This window comes from Athene cunicularia, assembly GCF_003259725.1.
Source record: "Athene cunicularia isolate RWA chromosome 1 unlocalized genomic scaffold, athCun1 chr1_part2, whole genome shotgun sequence".
Lineage (NCBI taxonomy): Eukaryota > Metazoa > Chordata > Aves > Strigiformes > Strigidae > Athene > Athene cunicularia.
This window is the reverse complement of record NW_020799092.1, coordinates 40,223,588-40,243,633: the sequence shown is the minus strand read 5'-3', so window position 1 is coordinate 40,243,633 and position 20,046 is coordinate 40,223,588. Positions and strand designations below refer to the sequence as shown.

The 20,046-nt window shown below is 36.5% G+C and overlaps 1 protein-coding gene across 4 annotated transcripts in view; it reads left to right on the top strand.

The window, feature by feature from the left end:
* The window catches only part of NAV3 (neuron navigator 3), a 267,533-nt gene that overhangs the window by 224,679 nt on the left and 22,808 nt on the right, over window positions 1-20,046 (top strand). For 3 of the 4 annotated variants that reach the window (XM_026867890.1, XM_026867891.1, XM_026867889.1), the window contains 6 exons: window positions 3,489-3,512; window positions 5,779-5,856; window positions 13,939-14,022; window positions 15,639-15,750; window positions 17,050-17,171; window positions 18,946-19,118. In XM_026867890.1, coding sequence (XP_026723691.1) covers window positions 3,489-3,512; window positions 5,779-5,856; window positions 13,939-14,022; window positions 15,639-15,750; window positions 17,050-17,171; window positions 18,946-19,118 — 593 coding nt within the window. Of the gene's footprint in view, window positions 1-3,488; window positions 3,513-5,778; window positions 5,857-13,938; window positions 14,023-15,638; window positions 15,751-17,049; window positions 17,172-17,766; window positions 17,788-18,945; window positions 19,119-20,046 lie in introns of all 4 variants that reach the window. The other variant, XM_026867888.1, reaches the window with a different exon arrangement.

Sequence of the window (20,046 nt, the reverse complement as noted above, 5' to 3'; positions counted from 1 at the left end):
GTGTTAGTGTGTGTGTGTCCAAAACTATAATTCAAGCTTTGATGTCAAATTTTAGGAGAATGTTATGAAACTGATAGATCATAAAAATCAAATTAGAAAATAACACAGGATGCTTTCAGCACCTGATCAGTCAGTAAGTCTGAAATATAGCTGCTTTGATATTGTGTAATGTAGCAAGAGTTTACTAATACTTTCTTCTTATATAACCTGCTATCATTCAGGATTACAGACTATCTAGGAAATATTACCTAAACCTCTTGATATTAAAGAACAGTATTTTTTTCTGCAAAACAAACTTTAAACTATTTACCTAAATTCATACTGTAAGTGGAATATCTTCTGAAATGTCTGACTGTGAAGTCACATTGCATCTAAGCCCTCTCCTGATGTTATGGATTTTGTAGACAAGATAATGGAAGTCACATAAAAATCCGTAAAGGGCAAGAAAGGAATTGGTATGGCAAAATTACTAGGATTGACCTTTAAAGATGATTTTTGGTCAGAATTTCTTCTGCTTGATCCCTCTCATCCTGTGAAAAAACATTTAAGCTTTTCAGCAGTTAATCAGAAGATGATGCAGAAATGAAGTATAGAAACATGAAAGGTTGTCAATTGATATCGCATCAACATAAAGCAGAGAATGTTTGATTGTTGGATGATATGGTGCAGGGCCCCATTTCCTCCAGAAAGGGATGGCTTCACAGGGTTATGACACAGGCACCTCGCTTTCAGCTGTTGCTGTATTTGAGGAGTACAAGAGCTTTTTTACCTTTCTTAAGCATTCAAAATCACTAAGCAGAAATTCTTAAGCAGCTGCCTTTCTGTAACTATCTCAATCAAATATATTTATCAGACTTCTCAATCATTGCCTTTAAGCCATGGTGCTAATGGTTTTCTGCAGCCTAAACTCTGAAGAGATTCAGAAAAAGTACTAAATAAAGATCAGGTTCTTCATGTATTATTACCGAAGAATAGCTGAAAATCTTGAAGTTATTCTCTGAAGATTGTTTCTTTGAGAATTAGAATATGAGATTCAGAAAGAGACATTTTATGATTTGCTGCCCTTGCAATAAGTTCAACGAGACAGAAGTTCTGCGTTCACTAGTATTTTCTGTATGTATTGGTTTTCTTCTTGATTTGCATTTGGGTTTTCAGGAGTTACTGGAACAGACTGAAAATCTAGCCTGTAGAGATATGCATGTAGAGAGACAAATGTGGTTTCACCAAAAAGTACGCCACGTAAGCAGACTTAGCAGACCATAAGATTGAAATACTGGTTCAGTTTTGGCAGTGAATATATCAAGCTCTCTGAGAAGTTGAAAAAGATGTGTGGTAGTCTAAATTATGATAAATTGTCTCCAATTTTAATCTCCTCTTGCTCAGTAGGTGAGACACTGCAATTTGCACATATTTAGTTAATTGCTATATTTCTCACACTGGCTCTCAGCCTTAGCTACACTTAGAATCCCTAAATTTCATTGTCTGTGCTAAGCCAAGCTCAAAGAGAAGCATAAGGACATTTCATTTGTATGTTAATATTTTAAGTCTTTAAACAAAGAAAAAAAAATCCTTACAAGGATGGGATGCATGGAGAACTAGAGGGAGAAAAAGAATTATTTCCTTTTAGAGCCTTTTGAACCAATGGCTGAGTGCTATGTTGCAATTATGTCAGCATGAACTCTTAAGTAAAAACTGCTCAAATGTATTTGGCTGACAGATTTTATTTTTGAAGTTGACAGCATGCCCAAAATTCCATTCTTTCTCTTTCATTTCCTTCTCCCACTGCCCACAAAACTTGACTTGTGGGAGCCATCTCTCTGAATTCTTCCTTGTACAGTGAAGGAGTCATCTGGTAACAACATGTAGCACTGCCTTCATCAGTGAGGGCTGGTGGTCTAAGGACAAGGGACCACATCTTCACATAGCAGTTTCAGGAAAAGGTCACCAACACTACATTTTCATCTTTTTACTTTTCTTGACAGAGTAGAATTCCTAAGGGGACATGGTCTTTCTTGATCCCTTTGTGACTTTTCATGCAGTATATGTTTTAAGTAACAATCATGAGAATAGAAATAAATTTGTTTCTGTAGACAGATCTCCTTTTTGAGAACATAGATCAGCAAGTTAGTATCAGTATGTGTGTCACATCAGTGCTGGCAAATAAAACAATCATACTAAATCATTTCCATGTAGTGATGCATCAGGTATTAAAGTAGTTTCAGCCAAGAGCAGTTCTAAGTGTTGCACAGGGAAATAGCATAGCATCACAGTCTGTTTAGTGACTGTTAACAGATGAACATGTATGAAAAGACGTATTTTCTAAGTCTTCTCCCTCTACACCAGGTAAAGTAAGAAGACGTTACTATAACTATTAAAATTCTAACATCACAAAAGTTGTGCTCATTACAGGCTTTAAAACGCGGCTATATTAATTTGTAAATAACACAGATACTGCCTGATGTCAGAGAATCTTCTGAGAAACTCTTACCTTGGGTTTTCTAAGCCTTTCTAGTGTTACTTATAGCTAATTCTTCTATCCACGTTTTCCTTTTACTGCTTACTTGTCTTCCAGACAATCTTAGACTGCTTGTCTGGACTTGGGCCACCTCAGGTCATGAGGTAGATTGATTTCCAGTACATTAACTGATTCTTATTTTATGTTAAGAAAGGTTTCCTCCATCATGGCAAGCCATTCCTTTCCATTAGAATCCCACTAAAGTAAGAGTTCCCTGTCCACCAAATGCCTCCTAAATTAGACTACTCTAATGCTTACAAATTTAAGGACTTCCAAAGGTTTTCCTTGCAATTATTTAGTTTCTTAGCTTGTTGAAAAAGACTGCTAAGTAAATGGCATTAATATATGACATAGTACATAACAATATGGAAAATATCTAAAATTATTAAACATTATTAGCAAGTTTAAGCTGAAACTTTAACATAACTTGATAGCCCTTAATAGTTTGGTCAGTACTCTGTATGGAAGAAATTACTTTAAAGTGCAAGTACCCCTCTCCCCTAACCTTCCCCCCATATATGTTGTCCTGATATGCTGTCAGCTTCTTTTAGCAGGGATTAGTCTATTAGAAATATTTCTAAGTGTACAGTAAAAGAAAAATAGCTCCAGGAACCATAATAATAATGGTGTAAAAGTTTGCTGGTAACAGACTAAGGTCCATGCAGTGACGGCATAGCAAATTTTCTTTTGTATCTTAGAAATGTAGCTGCAATTTCTGCAGTTTTGTTCCTGTTCTTCCATTATCCACTGTTTCATATTGTCAGTATGCTGGCAAAATCTTTGGGGTTTCATCTGGAGCCTTGCCAAGTAAGTTGAAAAGAATTCCATTTATTGTTTTTACTGCATACCTTCCTTAAATGTAATGGATCCATGGAGCTATTCATTTCACTTCAGCGTAGCTGGCTTTTATTTCCTATTACCGCAGTTATGTGGCACAGTGTTTCTAAGCCATCTCTTCTTTGTTTTCTTCCAGGCAGAAGAAAAGGCACATTCAGAGGTAAGAACTTTTCTTCATTTTTGCATTTATGTATTTCATTATATTATTTTAAAGTTTATTGTTTACCTGCTATGGCTAAACTGCTGTTGCTGGAGAAGATACACCTTGTGTCTTTGAACCACTTGTTAAGAAATACTGGTAAAAAGCTGATGCAGCTTCTAGTGCACTAGAAGGTGTTTTCTTAGCACTGTGCTGAAGAATGCTGCCTGAATGAGGTTGTGAAAAGGTGAAAAGAGTTGATGAGAATTGGGCTTCTGAGTGGAGTTATGATATGTCTGATTTCAGACTTAAGGCCGCTCTGTACTAGATCTAAGGGACTGTGCAATTCAAGGTAATGTGCTGCCTTTTAGGAAAAAAATTCTTCAAATGTTCGCTTTGAACTTCTCTCACTTACATTTTGCATTATATTAAATTTCTGAAACTCACCACTGATGGATTTCAGAGCAACACAGATAGATTTCAGATATAAATCAAATCTGACATGGAAAACAGCTTCTTTCTCCTCACAGTGTATAAGAATGGGTGACAAGCCTGGGTCAGCAGCTGGATACAATTACAGCCTTTCTCAAAATGAAGTCCTGGTTGCATTAAAAGGGCACCAAGGAGTAACAGTAATAAAATGCAGCACCAAGGGGGGCACTTCCACCTCACAGAGCTACATGCCTTCCAACTCCTGCATTTATGCTGCTCCTATTTTTACTATACTAATCAGAAAAGCCAACTAAAAGATATTTTGAGGAAGTTGAACAAATAAACATATTCTTCCTTACTTGCTGCGGTATATTTCAATATCATTTCTACCTGAATTTTCTCCGTTTCTTTTTCTGAAAGTTAAAGCAAAGTAGCTAAAGAAGCATGCCATAGCTCAGTAGTGTAAATGACAATTCCTCATTTCATTGCCCTTTGTATAAGGCTGTATATAGAGGTGAAACAACATTTGTTTCCTGTATATCTCTACATGATGTTTTCTCAGTATCTGGGTCTGCTTTGTGATGCTCTTGCAGGAGATGTTGAACAGCACTTCATGAGAACTAACTTTGTATAGTTGCAGGAATATGGTGAAAGTGTAGCTTAAGCAGAAAGGCCAAATAATTCCTACTGAAAACCAAAGAGAAAACTTCAAAAAAGAAAAGTGACAGCCCAGGATGGGGAACAGCTCAATAATCTGCCTCCTTTGCTCTGAGCTACTGTAAATGACCTAGCTATTTTTATATCATAGATGTACAGGAACTTGTTCATTCTTAAAGCTCATGCAGTATTCCCTGTTGGGGGCTATGTGCTCCATTTCCTAGGCTACTTCTATGCATTTTACTTCTCTAGTCTGGAATAACTTCTTTTATGTGTGAATATGAAAGAAGTTTCAGAGTGAAAGTCCATGCTGTGCTTAAGTTCAATGCAATGCCCGGAGTCCCTGTAAGATTTCAAATAGGGTTCAATGAGCTTAAAATTATGTGCAAGCTTCATGCTAGATATCTACCCTAGCTGAAATGTAAACAAATTGTTTTCTTAAGGATTCTGTTTTTCATTAAAGGATACAGGAGCCTTGAATGAAGTTTATTTTCATGTCAACAAGCACATTTAAAGCTACATTTATTTTAAATTGGCAAAAAAGTTTTTGAATAGTATCTAACATTTAAAGAACTGCATGTTTGAATCACAGGATTTTCTGTGTTAGAGAAAAAAATTATTACTGTACCTCATCTAATTTTAGACACCCATGAAGCAAAAGTCTGTGTCTGAGGTAGTCATCAAAGCCTTCTTCATGCCAGACAGCGGGGGAGTACTTTTTGGCACTTTATCTGAATCTAATGTAGACATTTAACGTATGTTGGTTGCATTATGTCTACAGTCAGGCACAGCAAACCTCACCCAAATTCATTCATGTTTCATAATCTCAGGCCTCATGCCGGGCTGCTATCCTTGACTGCACTAAGGATATGTTTGTAATTTACAGGATTTGGTAAAAAACCATGACATTTACATGTCCAAACAGAGGACTGTACATATGAAGTAATTAAGCATTTGCCCATATGTGCTCCCTTAACTGGGGTCCCTAGCTCATAGACTGGTTAAGTGCAAGAAAACATTTGGAACAATCCTAAGTGCTAACTTTTAACAATTTGTATTTCTGAATAATTCTGAGATTAAAATGTGAAACTAAGACATTATAAACCTGTTAGTTATCCATTAAGAAAACAAACAAACAAAAAAAAACACAACAGAAGGAAACTGTTGAAATACTGACAGCAGTCTTGTTTTTTTCTAGCAAATTCAGAAACTACGGAGAGAGCTGGTTGCATCGCAAGAGAAAGTTGCTACCCTTACATCTCAACTTTCAGCAAATGTAAGTATCTTTACTTGTGATCATAAACAGTATCAAAGAATATATTATCAGACAGGCTTAATAGCTCTTACTCAACATGTGGTCTGGGAGACTTTACTATTTATTTATTTTGATGTTTTTCAAATAATTTGTTTCATTAGAAGTCCATTTTGTGTCAGCTTCAAGGAGAAGAAATCTTGTAATCAAACACAGTGGAAATGGAGAGTTTCAACACTTTAGATGTGACAAATGTCCTATCCAGTTCAGTTCACTCTTTCCTCAGAATCAATTTTAAAAAAGCCTAAAAGTAAGAAGGAGACACAACCAAAGAAAGGGCATAAATTGCATATTCTGATACAATTTGTTATCGTTTCATTTCACAAAGATAAACCCCGAAAAACACAGATAGATGTGGAGGGAAGCACAGTATACAATTGTATGTAGAATTCATATGCTGCAGTAATTGTGCTGATATATAACTAATGAAAACTGGGCTATTTCACAGAGAGCTCCCTGGTGTTCCTTCCAGTTGTCGTACTCTGGTAATATGAGTTATTGAACATGTTATCAGAAAATAATATCAGATAGGGAATGTGAGCTACAGTCCTGTCTGGTTACAATGGTTTCAGATGAAGTTACTGGATAGTTACTGAACAATCTGTTGTATAGTATTTTTAAATGCAATTCAGGATATATAACTATAGTTACCATTCCCAAGAAAAGCTTAGATGAAGTTACAAGAGAGTATCATTTTAAATTTCAAAAAAGCAGTTTCATGATGTCTTGGGCAACCTATACAGTGCCTTTCTTTGAAATGTAGGAGTACTGATTTAGATTTATAAATATTGCCATTATTTTCAGGAAATTATTTTAGTTGGTGAAGTAATACTGTGTTCATGTTGTGAGAAAATAATCTCTAGCTGTGTGAAAGCTTCTTGTTCTCTTAGGACTGCCACATGTGAAAATGTGGAAGAGCGACTCAACACTTTCTGCTCTGTTCAGGTGGATGCAGAACAGCTGTGGGTAGTTGTACCTCTGTAGTGGTATGGGCTGCCACTCTGCTCTGAGTTCTGAGAATGAGCTAGTGAAGCAGACAATACTGGACTCCTACAATGTTTGTAAATTCAAAAGATTCTGAGTTGGGTTATTCATTTGGGAATTTTTAGCCAGCATGCCTAGCCTAAGTATGGGGTTCCTTCACTCATATATTTTAGACACTGATCTTCATCTTCACCAGGTTGGGCAGTCTTCACTCACCCATCCTGAGAGTAACAAACTAAAACCAACACTGAGAGGTCAGAAGAGCTACGCCAGCATGCCTTGGATAGTCATGTTTACTAAATGACGCAGGGCACTTTTCTTTCCACCAAGATGCAGGGTGCAGCAGTTCTGTCTTGCACGGGGGATCACAGGGAGGTGGGCTGTGGCTGGGCTTGTGACACAGCACAATCACAGACATCCCCACATCCACCCTGACCACCCTGTTAATGCCCACACAGCAGCAGCTGGTGTTATCCTGAAGAGTTAGCTTGATTCCTGCAAGCCCCCAAACTAGTGAATGATGTCCCTGCCCATAGCCATGTGGTTGGACTAGATGATCTTTAAAGGTCCCACCCAACCCAAACTATTCTTTGATTCTGAGCAGTGGGATCACATCAGTAAGACTAAATTGTTTACCTGTGGTGGGCTTGTGCTCAAGTGCCTGTACTAGAGCTGGTGTGGGAGCCGCTCTGATGGTGATAACTCATGCTCCTGGTACCGTTCCTCACTTTATGGGCAGAAAAGTGATTTGCCCTTCTCTCCTTCTGCTAGCTCTGAACGGAAAACATCAGCATATTCCTTCTTGCTTGTGTCTTGAAAGGGAGAGTTGAAAGACGAGTCTGTTTATTCTCCATGCTTTTCCAGTCATCCCAGCAATGCCATAGCCTGTAATACAGCAACAGGTGCAATAGAGTGAGGATGGCAGGGTGTTGTCTTCTGCAGCTGAGGCAATGAGGCTATTGCTTGGTTCATCTGGGAAAATTGTGTCCGATCTCTTCCCAGCATTATTTAGAAGTCATTGACTATATCTCTGGCCAGTGTTCCTTTGTGTGGAGTAAGAACCGTACAGACTGGTTTTTAATAACAGTACCTATTTCAGGCAAATTTTCAAAGTCATATTTCAAAGAAACTGAGTCAAGCTAAAAATGGATAGTTACATTTTGGTTTGGTTTTCACTCAAACTAATGCTGCTGCATCAGTGAGAAATAAATTGAGTTTAATCTGTATAACACACAATGTATTGGCTGGGGATCTGGTCGCTAGTAAGAATGCCCGTAGCTTTTCTACTGATATAATTAGAAGGGTAACATTTTCAACGGGACAGTTTAAAAATATATACATCTGCATCCAGTTTTGCCTATCCAGAAGTATCACATTTGTAAATCTGTATGTGCTTGTATGCATATATTTATGTGCATGCATGCCATATGTTGTATGAAGGTTAATTTATTCACATTCTTTTGACTGTATCACTCACCTTCTAATCCATCCCCATGGAGATGCTCTTTAAACTCTAAACCTATAAGCAACCCTAAAGCTGATCCTTCTAGCACATGGGGTTTTTAAACGGTACCAGAAAAATCTTTCCTTTTTCCAAATCCCCAACATGTGGAAATTCCCTCAAAATTAAACTCGTCAGGAGCATGAAACGTAGAGGCTTCAAATTCTCCAGGCATGAACAAGGGATTTGGACACCTTCACAGTGAATATAATCTTAAAAGGAGTGTAGATATTACTAGATCTTAAAAGTAAATATTTTTGGGGATCCTGTCATGAAATACATACTTTACAGAACCAAAAACTGTAAAGTATTTCGCGACAAGCCTGGCTATGAGTTCAGTCTCTGCTATTTCTGGTACAGACAATTTAAAGCATTAAAAAAACACTTTAAATAAGTCCAAAGGGTCAAAAGAGACCACTTAAAAGATGTGTTGGTAGTAATTCTGCCAGTCCTTTGAGCACTTTATGTATATCAATTCTATGAAGTATAACTGAAACATCAGGAATAAAATCCAGTTTGAAAACAGAGCGTACAGAACTTTTAATTGTGGTATGGCCTTTGAAATTTAGTCTAGTTACAGAATTGATATTTAAATGCCAGCAGTTATATACTTTTCATAAAAATTATGACAGTAACTAAGATATACTTGATTTAGTTTGACAAACTTACGAAAATCCCAGATGAGCTTCTAATTTTCATGAACTCATACTGTCTTAGCAATGCTTTACTTGTACGTATTCATTTATCATTTATCTCCTTATCTAAGAGACATATTTCACCAGCCCCGAGCATTGAAAGGAGAAATAGTCCTAATCACAAAAGATGGAATTTATCCTCAGAGAAGAAATCAAAATCATGTTTTACTCTTTAAATGGATAATATTACTGTGACCTACATTTTGAGTCATGTTTGCTCACCAATAGGCTAAAACCTGAACCAACAGTATGTCTAGTGCAGAAAAAAGTTTGATCACTGCCTATGTTTTTTGTAGATATATCCATCTCTGGCAGGCAGAGAACTGTATGAACAGAACATCTTCTGTGGTGTCTTTGCTGACCAGAAAATTATTCAGTCCTTTCTGATGCCTTTGCTATAAATGCATTCATTCTAGCCTTAGTCCTAAACTCCTCCAAATTTCCATACTTACAGTGTCTGTAAATAGACAACACTTTTTTTCCTCACAGTGGTCTGGAGAAGGAAACTTAATAGCCAGAAATCTTGTTCCCTCACAGTTCGTCTCAGGTTTGAATTTGTTCTAACCACTTCCCTTTGTAGAACTGAGCAAGATTATTGTATGTGAGTGGAAAAAAGACCATCTTATTCATCTCAACACTATTCATGTCTTTACTTGCTTCACCACAGATGACTGTTAGTGACAGTAGTATATGTGTCATTAGAAAACTGTCAGGATGAAATTTGACCTATTTCATCAAGTCTTTGCTTGATATATGATTTTATATCAAAATCCGTCAACCGGAAGTTATTGCATTTCTCAGGTATTTTGGAAAACTCTGCTAAGACTTTTCTTATTTGGTTTCATTTATTATTCAGATTTTGTTGGCTGGGCTCAAGTACTATGCTTAATTTCAGCAGTTTATTTCATTTGATTAACCCCAAAGTGTTTTGCCTGCATATTATTAAATTCAAGCAGGGCCCAGCTGTTGTTTGGATACTTAATTTACAGTTTTTTTCTGAGATTCTGGCATTTCCTCTGGTGCCTTTTTCAATGTTGCTGAAGGGCAAATCTCAATACTAATTAAGAAAGGGCCTGTTTTCAGTGCAGAAACTGTCCAACCAGCAGACTTCCTATGTGACTGACAAGGGCTCAAATTCCAGCGAGCAGCCTGAACCCAGCCTGTTCAGAGGGACTTTGATCAGTGCTTTGTACTGTATAAAGCTGAAGTGTGCATGCTTGCAAACTGTAGTATACCCAGGATGCCAGTAGAAAGCGGAGGGGGTTCACTGGCTAATACTCTTGTTTGGCCAGCTCTGAACCACTATCCTACAGCCAAACAACAAGATAATAGCAGGCGGCGAACAGAAAAGGTCACCAGATGTACGGTTGCTTCTTGCAATCAGCCCGATCCCTTCTGGCCTCTCACACATCCTTTGATTCAGCCGTGTCAGGTGGGAGGAAATTTATTTATTTGCGTTTGTTTTATAAAACATGAACACCGCAGGTCAAACTGAAAAGTGTGCCAGCAGAGAGTCTTTGGATGTACTCGTATTGTTTAGGATGAGCTGTAAACTTAACAGCTGAGGTATTTGGGGTTTGGCTGGCTGGGATCATTTACTAAGAAGGAAATGTTAAAATCAAATCTGTCATCTTAGCTCTGAAGTAATTCCCTGAGAATATATCTCTGACTATTTTCAATGGAAATTTCATGTTACTAGAAATCAAAATTAATCTGTATGTGATGGATCTATAGATTGAGAGCAGTACATTATCTGTGTATATAATATGTATATCATGTTAAAGATGGATATATTTTGCTGTAGGCATACTTCCAGTAATGCCCAGTTACTTAATTCTAATTCCAAGTAGAAGTGCTGCATTGAATTGTGAAGTTATAGTTTTACTTTAGAATAAGTGGTATGTAAAGAACATCCAGTATTCAGGCTATCTTGTATTGTATTCAAATGATGTATGCCTTGAATGAAACTACTGAATCTTAATGCAGATTTCTAAGGTGTGAGGAATTGACTGTAACTGTAAAAATAATTGTATTCCTCATGTTTTTACGAGAATGAAATAATGGATTCTTTTGGCTAAAGTAAACAATCCTCAGAAATTGAGGATTACCAATCCAATCAAAATCTACTACTAAATTTATAAGGTTAAAAATATTTCTAATTACAAGTTTTAATTTCTAATGAGTATTTTTAAAGTCACAGTTTCTTCTCTATCTATTGTTTTCTGAATTATGTTGCATTTAACTACTTAAATTAAAAGTCTGATCTTAAATGGGCATGCGTACATATGTTTTATGTATGCTTGCATGCTTCCACAGACGTACAAATATACTGATAATTTAGCCTTTTTCAAAGTAACTTTTCTTATTTTGTTACATAGTATGTCTTTTGGGACAAATCTGCATAAGATTTCCCTAGACTTCTGAATAAATAAATATTTGCTACCATGGGGAAAGGCAGCACAGTTTATTACTCTGAATGTAAAACCGATACTTTGTATTTCATAGACGAGTGTTCTGTAATAAATATTTGAAGTAATGAACAGTGCAATAGAAAGATTTTTCTTGAATAGTTTTTAGTTGCTGGGCCTTTGAATTATGTTTGTTTATTATTAGCAAATCATTATCTCAAATGAGTCAGGAAGGATCCATCATCTTGATCCAATTACATCTATGATGCAAAAATTTTAGTGTGCTACTCCAAGAAGGTAATTGTACTCTATCACAGGCTGGATTTTATTAAGGATCCATAGTTGTGACATGGCTGTCTTTCTCTAAAAACTATCAGACAATAACTTAATAGTTTCAGTGACCTTTGATGACATTAGTTTTTACTTTTCCTATGTGTTCCTTAATTTTCATATAAGTTCCTTGTGGTTTATTCATGTACAATACAAGCTGAAGTTGTAGCTATGGAATAGGAAAACACTATGCACAAATATACATAGTTAGGTACCAAAGGACTGTGGTTATCAGAGTCTAATTGTGAGAAATGGACAAAAGCAATGCATAATTAAGGAAATTATTCCTCTTTTCAAGCCCTTAGTCCCCATTGTTATTCTCATGGTAAAGCAGAACCATGGGCCATCAGCCAAGCCATAGATTTTTTTATGAGGCAGGGAACACTGAGCTCCATTAGTTTCCTGTTAAACCCATGTCATAGAGACATTTGAATATAATTCTGTGGTAGTTGTCTCTGACTGTGTTCTGGGTCACTGGTCATCATCTTTGGAATTAAAACACAATACATTCAGCTGGATATTTTTAATATGTAAGTAATTATTAAAGTGTGTGCCTGTACTGCTATAATAAAAAATAAATTTTCACAGTGAAAAAGCTCAGTTAATACATTTGTGCATGTAAAGATATTGTGAGTTAGATTTCCAAGTGTATTGTAATGCCTATGTTTGAAAACTTTGCCTATTACCACTTTTGAGATGGTAAAGAGAAAATAAGTATTTCCTTCTGCTTTTACTATTTGGTGTTGTGAGAGGAGTGGATGGAATTGTATGGAATTTAATAAAGATTAAATTCGCACTTTCCCTTGGCTGTACAAACTGGTTTAGTTTGTAGGTTTCTTTATGACCACTTGTCATTCTCTGCCTGCAAAGCTCCATGTCAGTTAAAACCAATGAAGAGTTGGTGTATTGTTTGTAGAAGTTTTGCTTCCATAGACTACAGGATGAGCGTTGTCAGAAAATAAAATGAAGCTTTTTTTTTTTTTAATTTTTTAATCAGTTTCAACTTTACTGCTTTTCTTATTGAGAAGTAGAACTTCCAATTTTCAATATTGTCTTTTATATATACATTTGCACACATATTTAAATATTATATTTTTATTTTATATGGGTTTTATTACTTTTATACACACAACACATATATATAATCAACATATGATGAATAGACTAAGTAATGACCTTTTATAAAACTAACTGTGATATTTTTTTGTTAGAGTCTCAAGATTCCTTTGGAGTGTTTTATTTGTAAGGTTAAAACTTACCTTTTAAGATAAAGTACTTGAATTCCTGTTTTGAAGTGTTCAGTAATTGAAAATTATTGTTTCTGGACTTTTATTTGGGATCAGACTTCTTTTGGACAATATATCAGTAAACTCAAATGAGGGCATTAAATCCTTAATTCTTTTCCGGGCAGAGATACCCAAGCTAATCTCCTTGGGGGCTAAAGAAGCCTGAGGAACACTGGGCTCACTTGGCTGCTTTACCTATCCAAGTTAGCTCAGTCTAAGTTTAAAACTAGTAGAAAAGAGCTGCATTCAGCTCTGGGGCCCCCAACATAAGAAAGGCATGGTCCTGTTGGAGCAAGTCCAGAGGAGAACCATGAAGATGATCGGGGGGCTGGAGCACCTCCCTTATGAGGACAGGCTGAGAGAGTTGGGGTTGTTCAGCCTGGAGAAGAGAAGGCTCCAGGAAGACCTTATAGTGGCCTTCCAGTACTTAAAAGGGGACTATAGGAAAGATGGGGAGGGACTCTTTTTCAGGGAGTGTAGGGATAGGACAAGGGGTCATGGCTTTAAAATGAAAGAGCGTAGATTTAAATTAGATATGAGGAAGAAATTCTTCACTGTGAGGATGGTGAGGCGCTGGAACACGTTGCCCAGAGAAGTTGTGGTGGATGCTCCCTCCCTGGAAGTGTTCAAGACCAGGTTGGACAGGGCTTTAAGCAACCTGGTCTAGCGACAGGTGTCCCTGCCCATGGCAGGGTTGTTGGAATTAGATGGTCTTTAAGGCCCTTCTAATGCAAACCATTCTATGATTCTATGAGCTTGGAAGGAAAAAAATATTTTTAAAAAACAAATTGATCTGGGAAGACTGTTCCATTGACAAATGTTGTCTTCTGTTTCTTTCACAGGCTCATCTAGTAGCAGCTTTTGAAAAAAGCTTGGGAAATATGACTGGCCGACTGCAAAGTCTAACAATGACAGCTGAACAAAAGGTATGTTTACCAAAGCAGATGCTTTAATGTGGAAAAGTCAGCAGATTATATTAGAGTTTTGTTTTAAAAACACTGAAAGGAAATAGGGACAGCTGTGACAATAAGACAGACAGAGCTTTCTTTAATGGCCATTGTGATCAAATCTTCATAAAGTTCCAGAAGAATAAAACCGTGCAGCATCAGGTTTACATGGACAATATCTTAGAATAGTTTGAAGATAAAATCTTCAGTTTCCAGATTTTAATTTAAACATATGCAACTGTAGGTTTAATCTGTACTGAAAGATCCTGTAACAAAGACAGATCATAACCTGCTGGAGTGCTTCATTCCAGCCTGACAACGTTGTCAGGATAATAGAATTATGGGAAGGAGAGAACTTTAAATAGAGAAAAATTAGTCCATTCAGAGAGTTAATACAGGTTTGGTATCCTGTTCATAAGTAAGCAGTTTTGGCTTTAACTGTGATGTTTTGACTATTGGGGAAAAAAACTTAAACCTGATGATAGGTAGTAAATTTAATGTGAGCCTTTGTACCAAGCTCAGGATTAAGAGGGTGCTTAGCACCTTCCAGGTTTGAACTTCAGCAACTTTCTGTCCTTATTCATTTTGAACTGTGTCCTATAAACAGAAAGGCCTTGTTAAGCCAAGCTGTGAAAGAAACTGCATATAAGTAGGATATTAGTCACCACTGGACTCAGTGTAGCTGTCTATAAAAATAACATTTCACAGTCTGGTTGAGCACCAACAGATGAAATATGGTGAATCTCATTGTGAACTGCATAGGAAATATTTGCACTGCTTTCTTTTTTTCACCTTAAGCAAAAAAACACAGTGGAATTTTCTCAAGACCAAAACTTTTGACTATATAGTAGTATAATTTCCCTCAGAAGGTTTTCTTTCCAGAAGAGGTTAAGCAGTGACATTGAAACAGATCATCTCTAAATTTATTTCCTAAAGGATTTGGAACATGTTCTTTTTCTTCTCCTCTTTTCTCTATTGTTGAGGTTAAATTCCTTTAATCCTCATTATATAAATACAAGCTGGAAAGACTGGTTTAATACAGAAATAATAAAACCTATTTTTTAATTAAAAATGACTGTGCACTCTTATACTGCACTTCCTGCACTTAAGCTGAGTAATTTTACTTCAACTTGCAGGACAGTTGCTGGGGTTTTTCAACTGAATTTTTGTTTAGCAAGTTATAACTTTTGAAAAATACACAAATTTAGGTTGAGATCTATCCATTAAACAGTAGCGTCACATGCTAAAGGGTGTAATTCAAATGGTTTTATTCTCTTTCACAATAAAATTGTTGGGTTTCTCTTAACTTTATAATAAATATTCAATTGAGACCTTTTTTAGATTAGTCTTTATTAAAACGTTTTGTTCTCCTTAAAAATAACATGATCTCTTTATATAGAGTAACTACAAAAGAATGTTGGTTGAGTTTAATATCTTTGGAGAGAAAATATGCATTCTGCTTAGTTATTGCCCTTATATTCACCCAAGCAGTCCCATGAACTTCAGTTTGACCACTCTTATCTTGTCATTTTTTTAGCCTAGACAAACATTGTTCTTGTGCCATATATTTTGAGATCTCTTTGCTCTTCCCACAGGAATCTGAGCTTATAGAGCTAAGGGAAACCATTGAAATGCTGAAAGCCCAGAATTCTGCTGCACAAGCTGCTATTCAAGGAGCCTTGAATGGTCCCGATCATACCCACAAAGGTATGTTTTTGTCACTATTAAAATAACTGCATAGTTTCACCCCTGAAAAAAACTGTCACTGCTTCTCTGGTTTTTTGGGGACTCTGTTGCAAGAGCAAGCACATTCTGCAGTTCATGGTAGGCATACTTGTGGTATTTCCAGAGATGGAAACCTTGAATAAGCTTCCTGTTTGTCAGAGTTCCTGGAGCCTTCTCTTCTTAGATCTGGGTGGCCAGGAATTGATTGCTGGGTGTTAAGAATTAACCCTGTCACTGCAGTTGTGTACTGAAGTACACCCAAGACACTAGTGAAGTCTTATGGTTATAGCTTGGAAATCCAGTTTAAGTTGTAGCTCTGAAACTTGGTGAACTCATCGTTAAAAAGATGGACTGACAACAGCTCACCTCCTTCACAAGGTGCTAAATGACTGCAGGAAAGCGGGCATCTTGAATTCCAGATTCTGAATTAATTTGTCATTGCAGTTAGGCAGATGTCACATGATAAATATATACTTCAGAAGTGCCTGTTGATAAGCAACAGCAAAGGAATGAATTGAAGAAAAGAAATAATAGCAACATTCATTTTTGGGACTGTCATTGATCTTTCTTTAAAGAGGTCATTATTTAGATGTTTGCCTTAAGGTGATTTCATTGCATGACTTGAGTATAGCAAGGCTAACTTCTAGGAAGTAAAAAATAATCTAAAAAGCAATTTCCCTTGGTATTACTGGGTATGTTCTGCAAGAACATTTTCCAGTGATTAAGATAGAGTTATCAGAGACTTTTAAGAAATTGAAACTCAAATGCCTCACCAACCATTTCTAATATTCTCCACTTCTTGGTTATTTTGTTTCATTCAATTTTAATGAAATCCTAGCTGCTTATTTCCATCATGATATATTAGAAGGTAGCATTTGAACGCTGATTAGGCCTTCTGCAAGTCAAGTAGTGCCTGTACTCCTCAGAAAAAGAACCATAGTACATGTGATAGTAATAAATCAAGTAATCCGTCTCTAACAGAAACTGCTTAGCTATGGGGTTATGCCTGCATAGATTGCTGTGCAGGGTCATTGCCTTCATGCCAACAAGGCCCCAGTTTGGAGAAGCTCCGAAGTGTTAGCCTAATTTTATATGCATCCCCATTGACCCCCATGTGGCTTCTTACAAGCTGCAATAGCTTGAATCTGAGCCACTGCAAGCATCAATGCCATTTATGTTCATTTAGGCTCCCGTTGTGGAGGGACATGCTACATAAATACAAGAATGATTATTATATTGAAACAGAGACAGATGGATTTCACAGTAATTTCTTTTCCTTAGATTTACGTATAAGGAGGCAACATTCTTCAGAAAGCGTTTCCAGCATCAACAGTGCTACAAGCCATTCAAGCATTGGCAGTGGTAATGACCCTGACTCCAAGAAAAAGAAAAAGAAAAACTGGGTAAGTGCTGAGCAGATTTAAACTGTCTTTTAGCTATTATGTTGTTTCCTAATGCCTGAGTACCATAATGGTCCATTTCATCTACAATATTCTTGTGGGGCCAGACAAATATGAAGCAACTCATATGTATCCATATTGTGACACTACCAGAAAACTAAAAGTTTTTGAACATCAGCAATCATTTATTTGTGTAAGTCAGGATAATTTAAAAAATAAACCAACCAAAACAAAAAAAAAAATAGCTATTGTGATCAAAACCATCTCTGGGCCACATTGAAACCCTGTTTGATTTCTCTTCAGTTGGAGTTTGAGTCAAAGGCTTGATTCAAATATGTTAGCCAGCTATGAAGGGAGTTGAAATCTGTTAAAAATTCTCATGTAAAAGTAGTACGTTTTTTTAAGAAATTAAGATGCTTCTCAACTGGAACACAGAAATACCACATAGTGTTAAGGGTTTAATCAAATACTTTCAGTAAATAATAAAAAATGTTTTTGTTGTTTTAAAAATATTACCTGCTTAAACATTTGTTTTAAAATACTGATCAGCCTTCATTCCCTTGATTTGTAATTCCACACTCTTTCATGTTTCTGCAAGGTGAACTCTAGAGGAAGTGAGGTGAATATAAACCATGGAAAATTTGGCATGCATCTATAAAAAACCCTATCTTGGCATGATTGCTATTTATTTTGGCAGTAGGCTCTTATACCTTCTAAAAACAGATTATCCTGTATGTCTTCTCAGTTTGTCTCTACTCATTTTAATCTCAAAGTTTAGACTGTAGAAAGGGGGAGTGTAGCCAAAATCCATTTCTTTCTCATTAGATATCATGAGCTGGGAAGGGCTTAATGTTTCTCTGATTAGTGGTCACACTCCCCACTGTCCAATTATATAATGAAAATAATGTGTTTGAATACCTCATTTTTTATAGAGGAACCAGTTTGTCGTTGAGTTCTATATTATTTTAATCAGAACTTTCTCAAAATAAAAACAAAAAACAACCACATTTTTTCTAAGATTAATGACTTCTGTATTTAGACGAAGGTATCAACAAATGGGCTTGTTAAAATTCACTGCAGACAAAACTGTCATCTTGGCTCCTGAAATAAATGGCTCTTTGGCTATTCTGTCCCTTTTTAATACTGGATAAGAGCTTCTAGAGGGAAAAGGCAATGCTTGTACATTCAGAGATCTTACTACTCTAAAGGAAACTGCAGCGAAGAGTATATACCTTTCAGCTAACATTCTTCTCAGCAGTACAACAAAGCAAGCCTCATGTCCCAGCTTAAATCCTCTCACTTGTGATCCAAACCACAGCATTTACATAGTTTGGCCATTCAAATTTTTAATGGGGAAAGTAAATTGGCAAACCCAGTAAACTGGACTTTTGATTTCAGCATTTAGGAACAGCAGGTTCTGCCAGTACCTAGATGCAATGTGGTTATTTAAAGCCAGCCCTTGAAGGGAATGCCATGGGAATGGGATTCCACTGGGGCTTAATGGTTTTAAATGAGCACCCCTCTTCCATAGCCGTACCACTCCATCCTGCACTTTTTCCATAGCATTACGTTTGCGCTACGCTGGATTAATAAAGTCAAGATAAAGCACTGTATCATGTTTTTAGAGATACTGTGTTGCATATGTTAATACCTTGCTTCTGTATACTGACCTCAGGCAGTGGCTAGGATGGCATCTGCAAACTAACTCTTCGAAACATGAGCTGCATACAAATTGCCATGACAAGGAAGATAATCTTGCTCTATGTTTGTTTTCCAGCTAAGAAGCTCTTTCAAACAGGCCTTTGGAAAGAAGAAGTCCACCAAGCCTCCTTCCTCACATTCGGACATAGAAGAGCTGACAGACTCCTCTCTTCCTTCATCACCCAAATTGCCCCACAGCTCAGGAGAGTGTGGGACAGCATCAATGAAACCATCACAGTCAGCTTCTGCGTAAGTCTTTCTCTTAGCAAACCTTTCTTCCTGAATAGGATGAACTGTCAAACAGAGCTCCTCAAGTGTGGCCATTTTCAGTTCAGAAATCATTGCCAACATTCGTGATCTTTTAATCTCCTGCTCCATCCATTTGCCAGATTTCTCATGAGCATCATTCCATTTATACACTATTTTTCCAGCAGCTCTTGCTTAAGGTTATTCTCTCCTCCTTTCACAGCCTTTAGTCACAATCATCTAGCAGTACAAATTTCTTTCCAAATGCATATCTAAAAGCTTATGTTGTGCTCTCCCTGCACCATTAACAAATTTACCATATCCACTTAGTAAAGGCCAAATACTAGAGTTTCCTTTCTTCATGACATACTAAAAATGTAATTTTATTTTCCAGGTAGCTGTGAATTTCTACAAGATAGTCATCCCTTCTGTTATTTAGTTACTTTGTAGCTATTAATTTAGAATGTTTTTTTAAAACTATTTCCCCTTTTTTATCGGCTTGGATTTTTTTTTTGCTGTGATTTTACTTTTATTTTTTATTCAAATCACCATCTTTAAGGTTTCAGGACTGAGAATAAGTCATCAGTCAAAAACTGCCCCATTTTTTCATTATTTTGGATGTTTAATATATTCTTCTTACAGAGTTCTCAGCTCCCATTCATATTCTTCAAACTAATATTTTTTTCATTCTGCAGTTTGGGGAAATCAACCTCTTTGAATCAACAAATGTTTACTACTGACACTAGCCTTAATTTCCTTGTCCTAATTGAGAATAATTGGGTCACAACTACCCTTCCTTAAAGCACCCAGAGAATTCTAGCCTTGTGATTGATTACTGAGCTTTAGACGGTGCCTTTTATGATTAACTTTTTATAGACTCTAATGATTTTCATACACTAAATTTAGGAGTTTGAGAACAAATATTCCCACA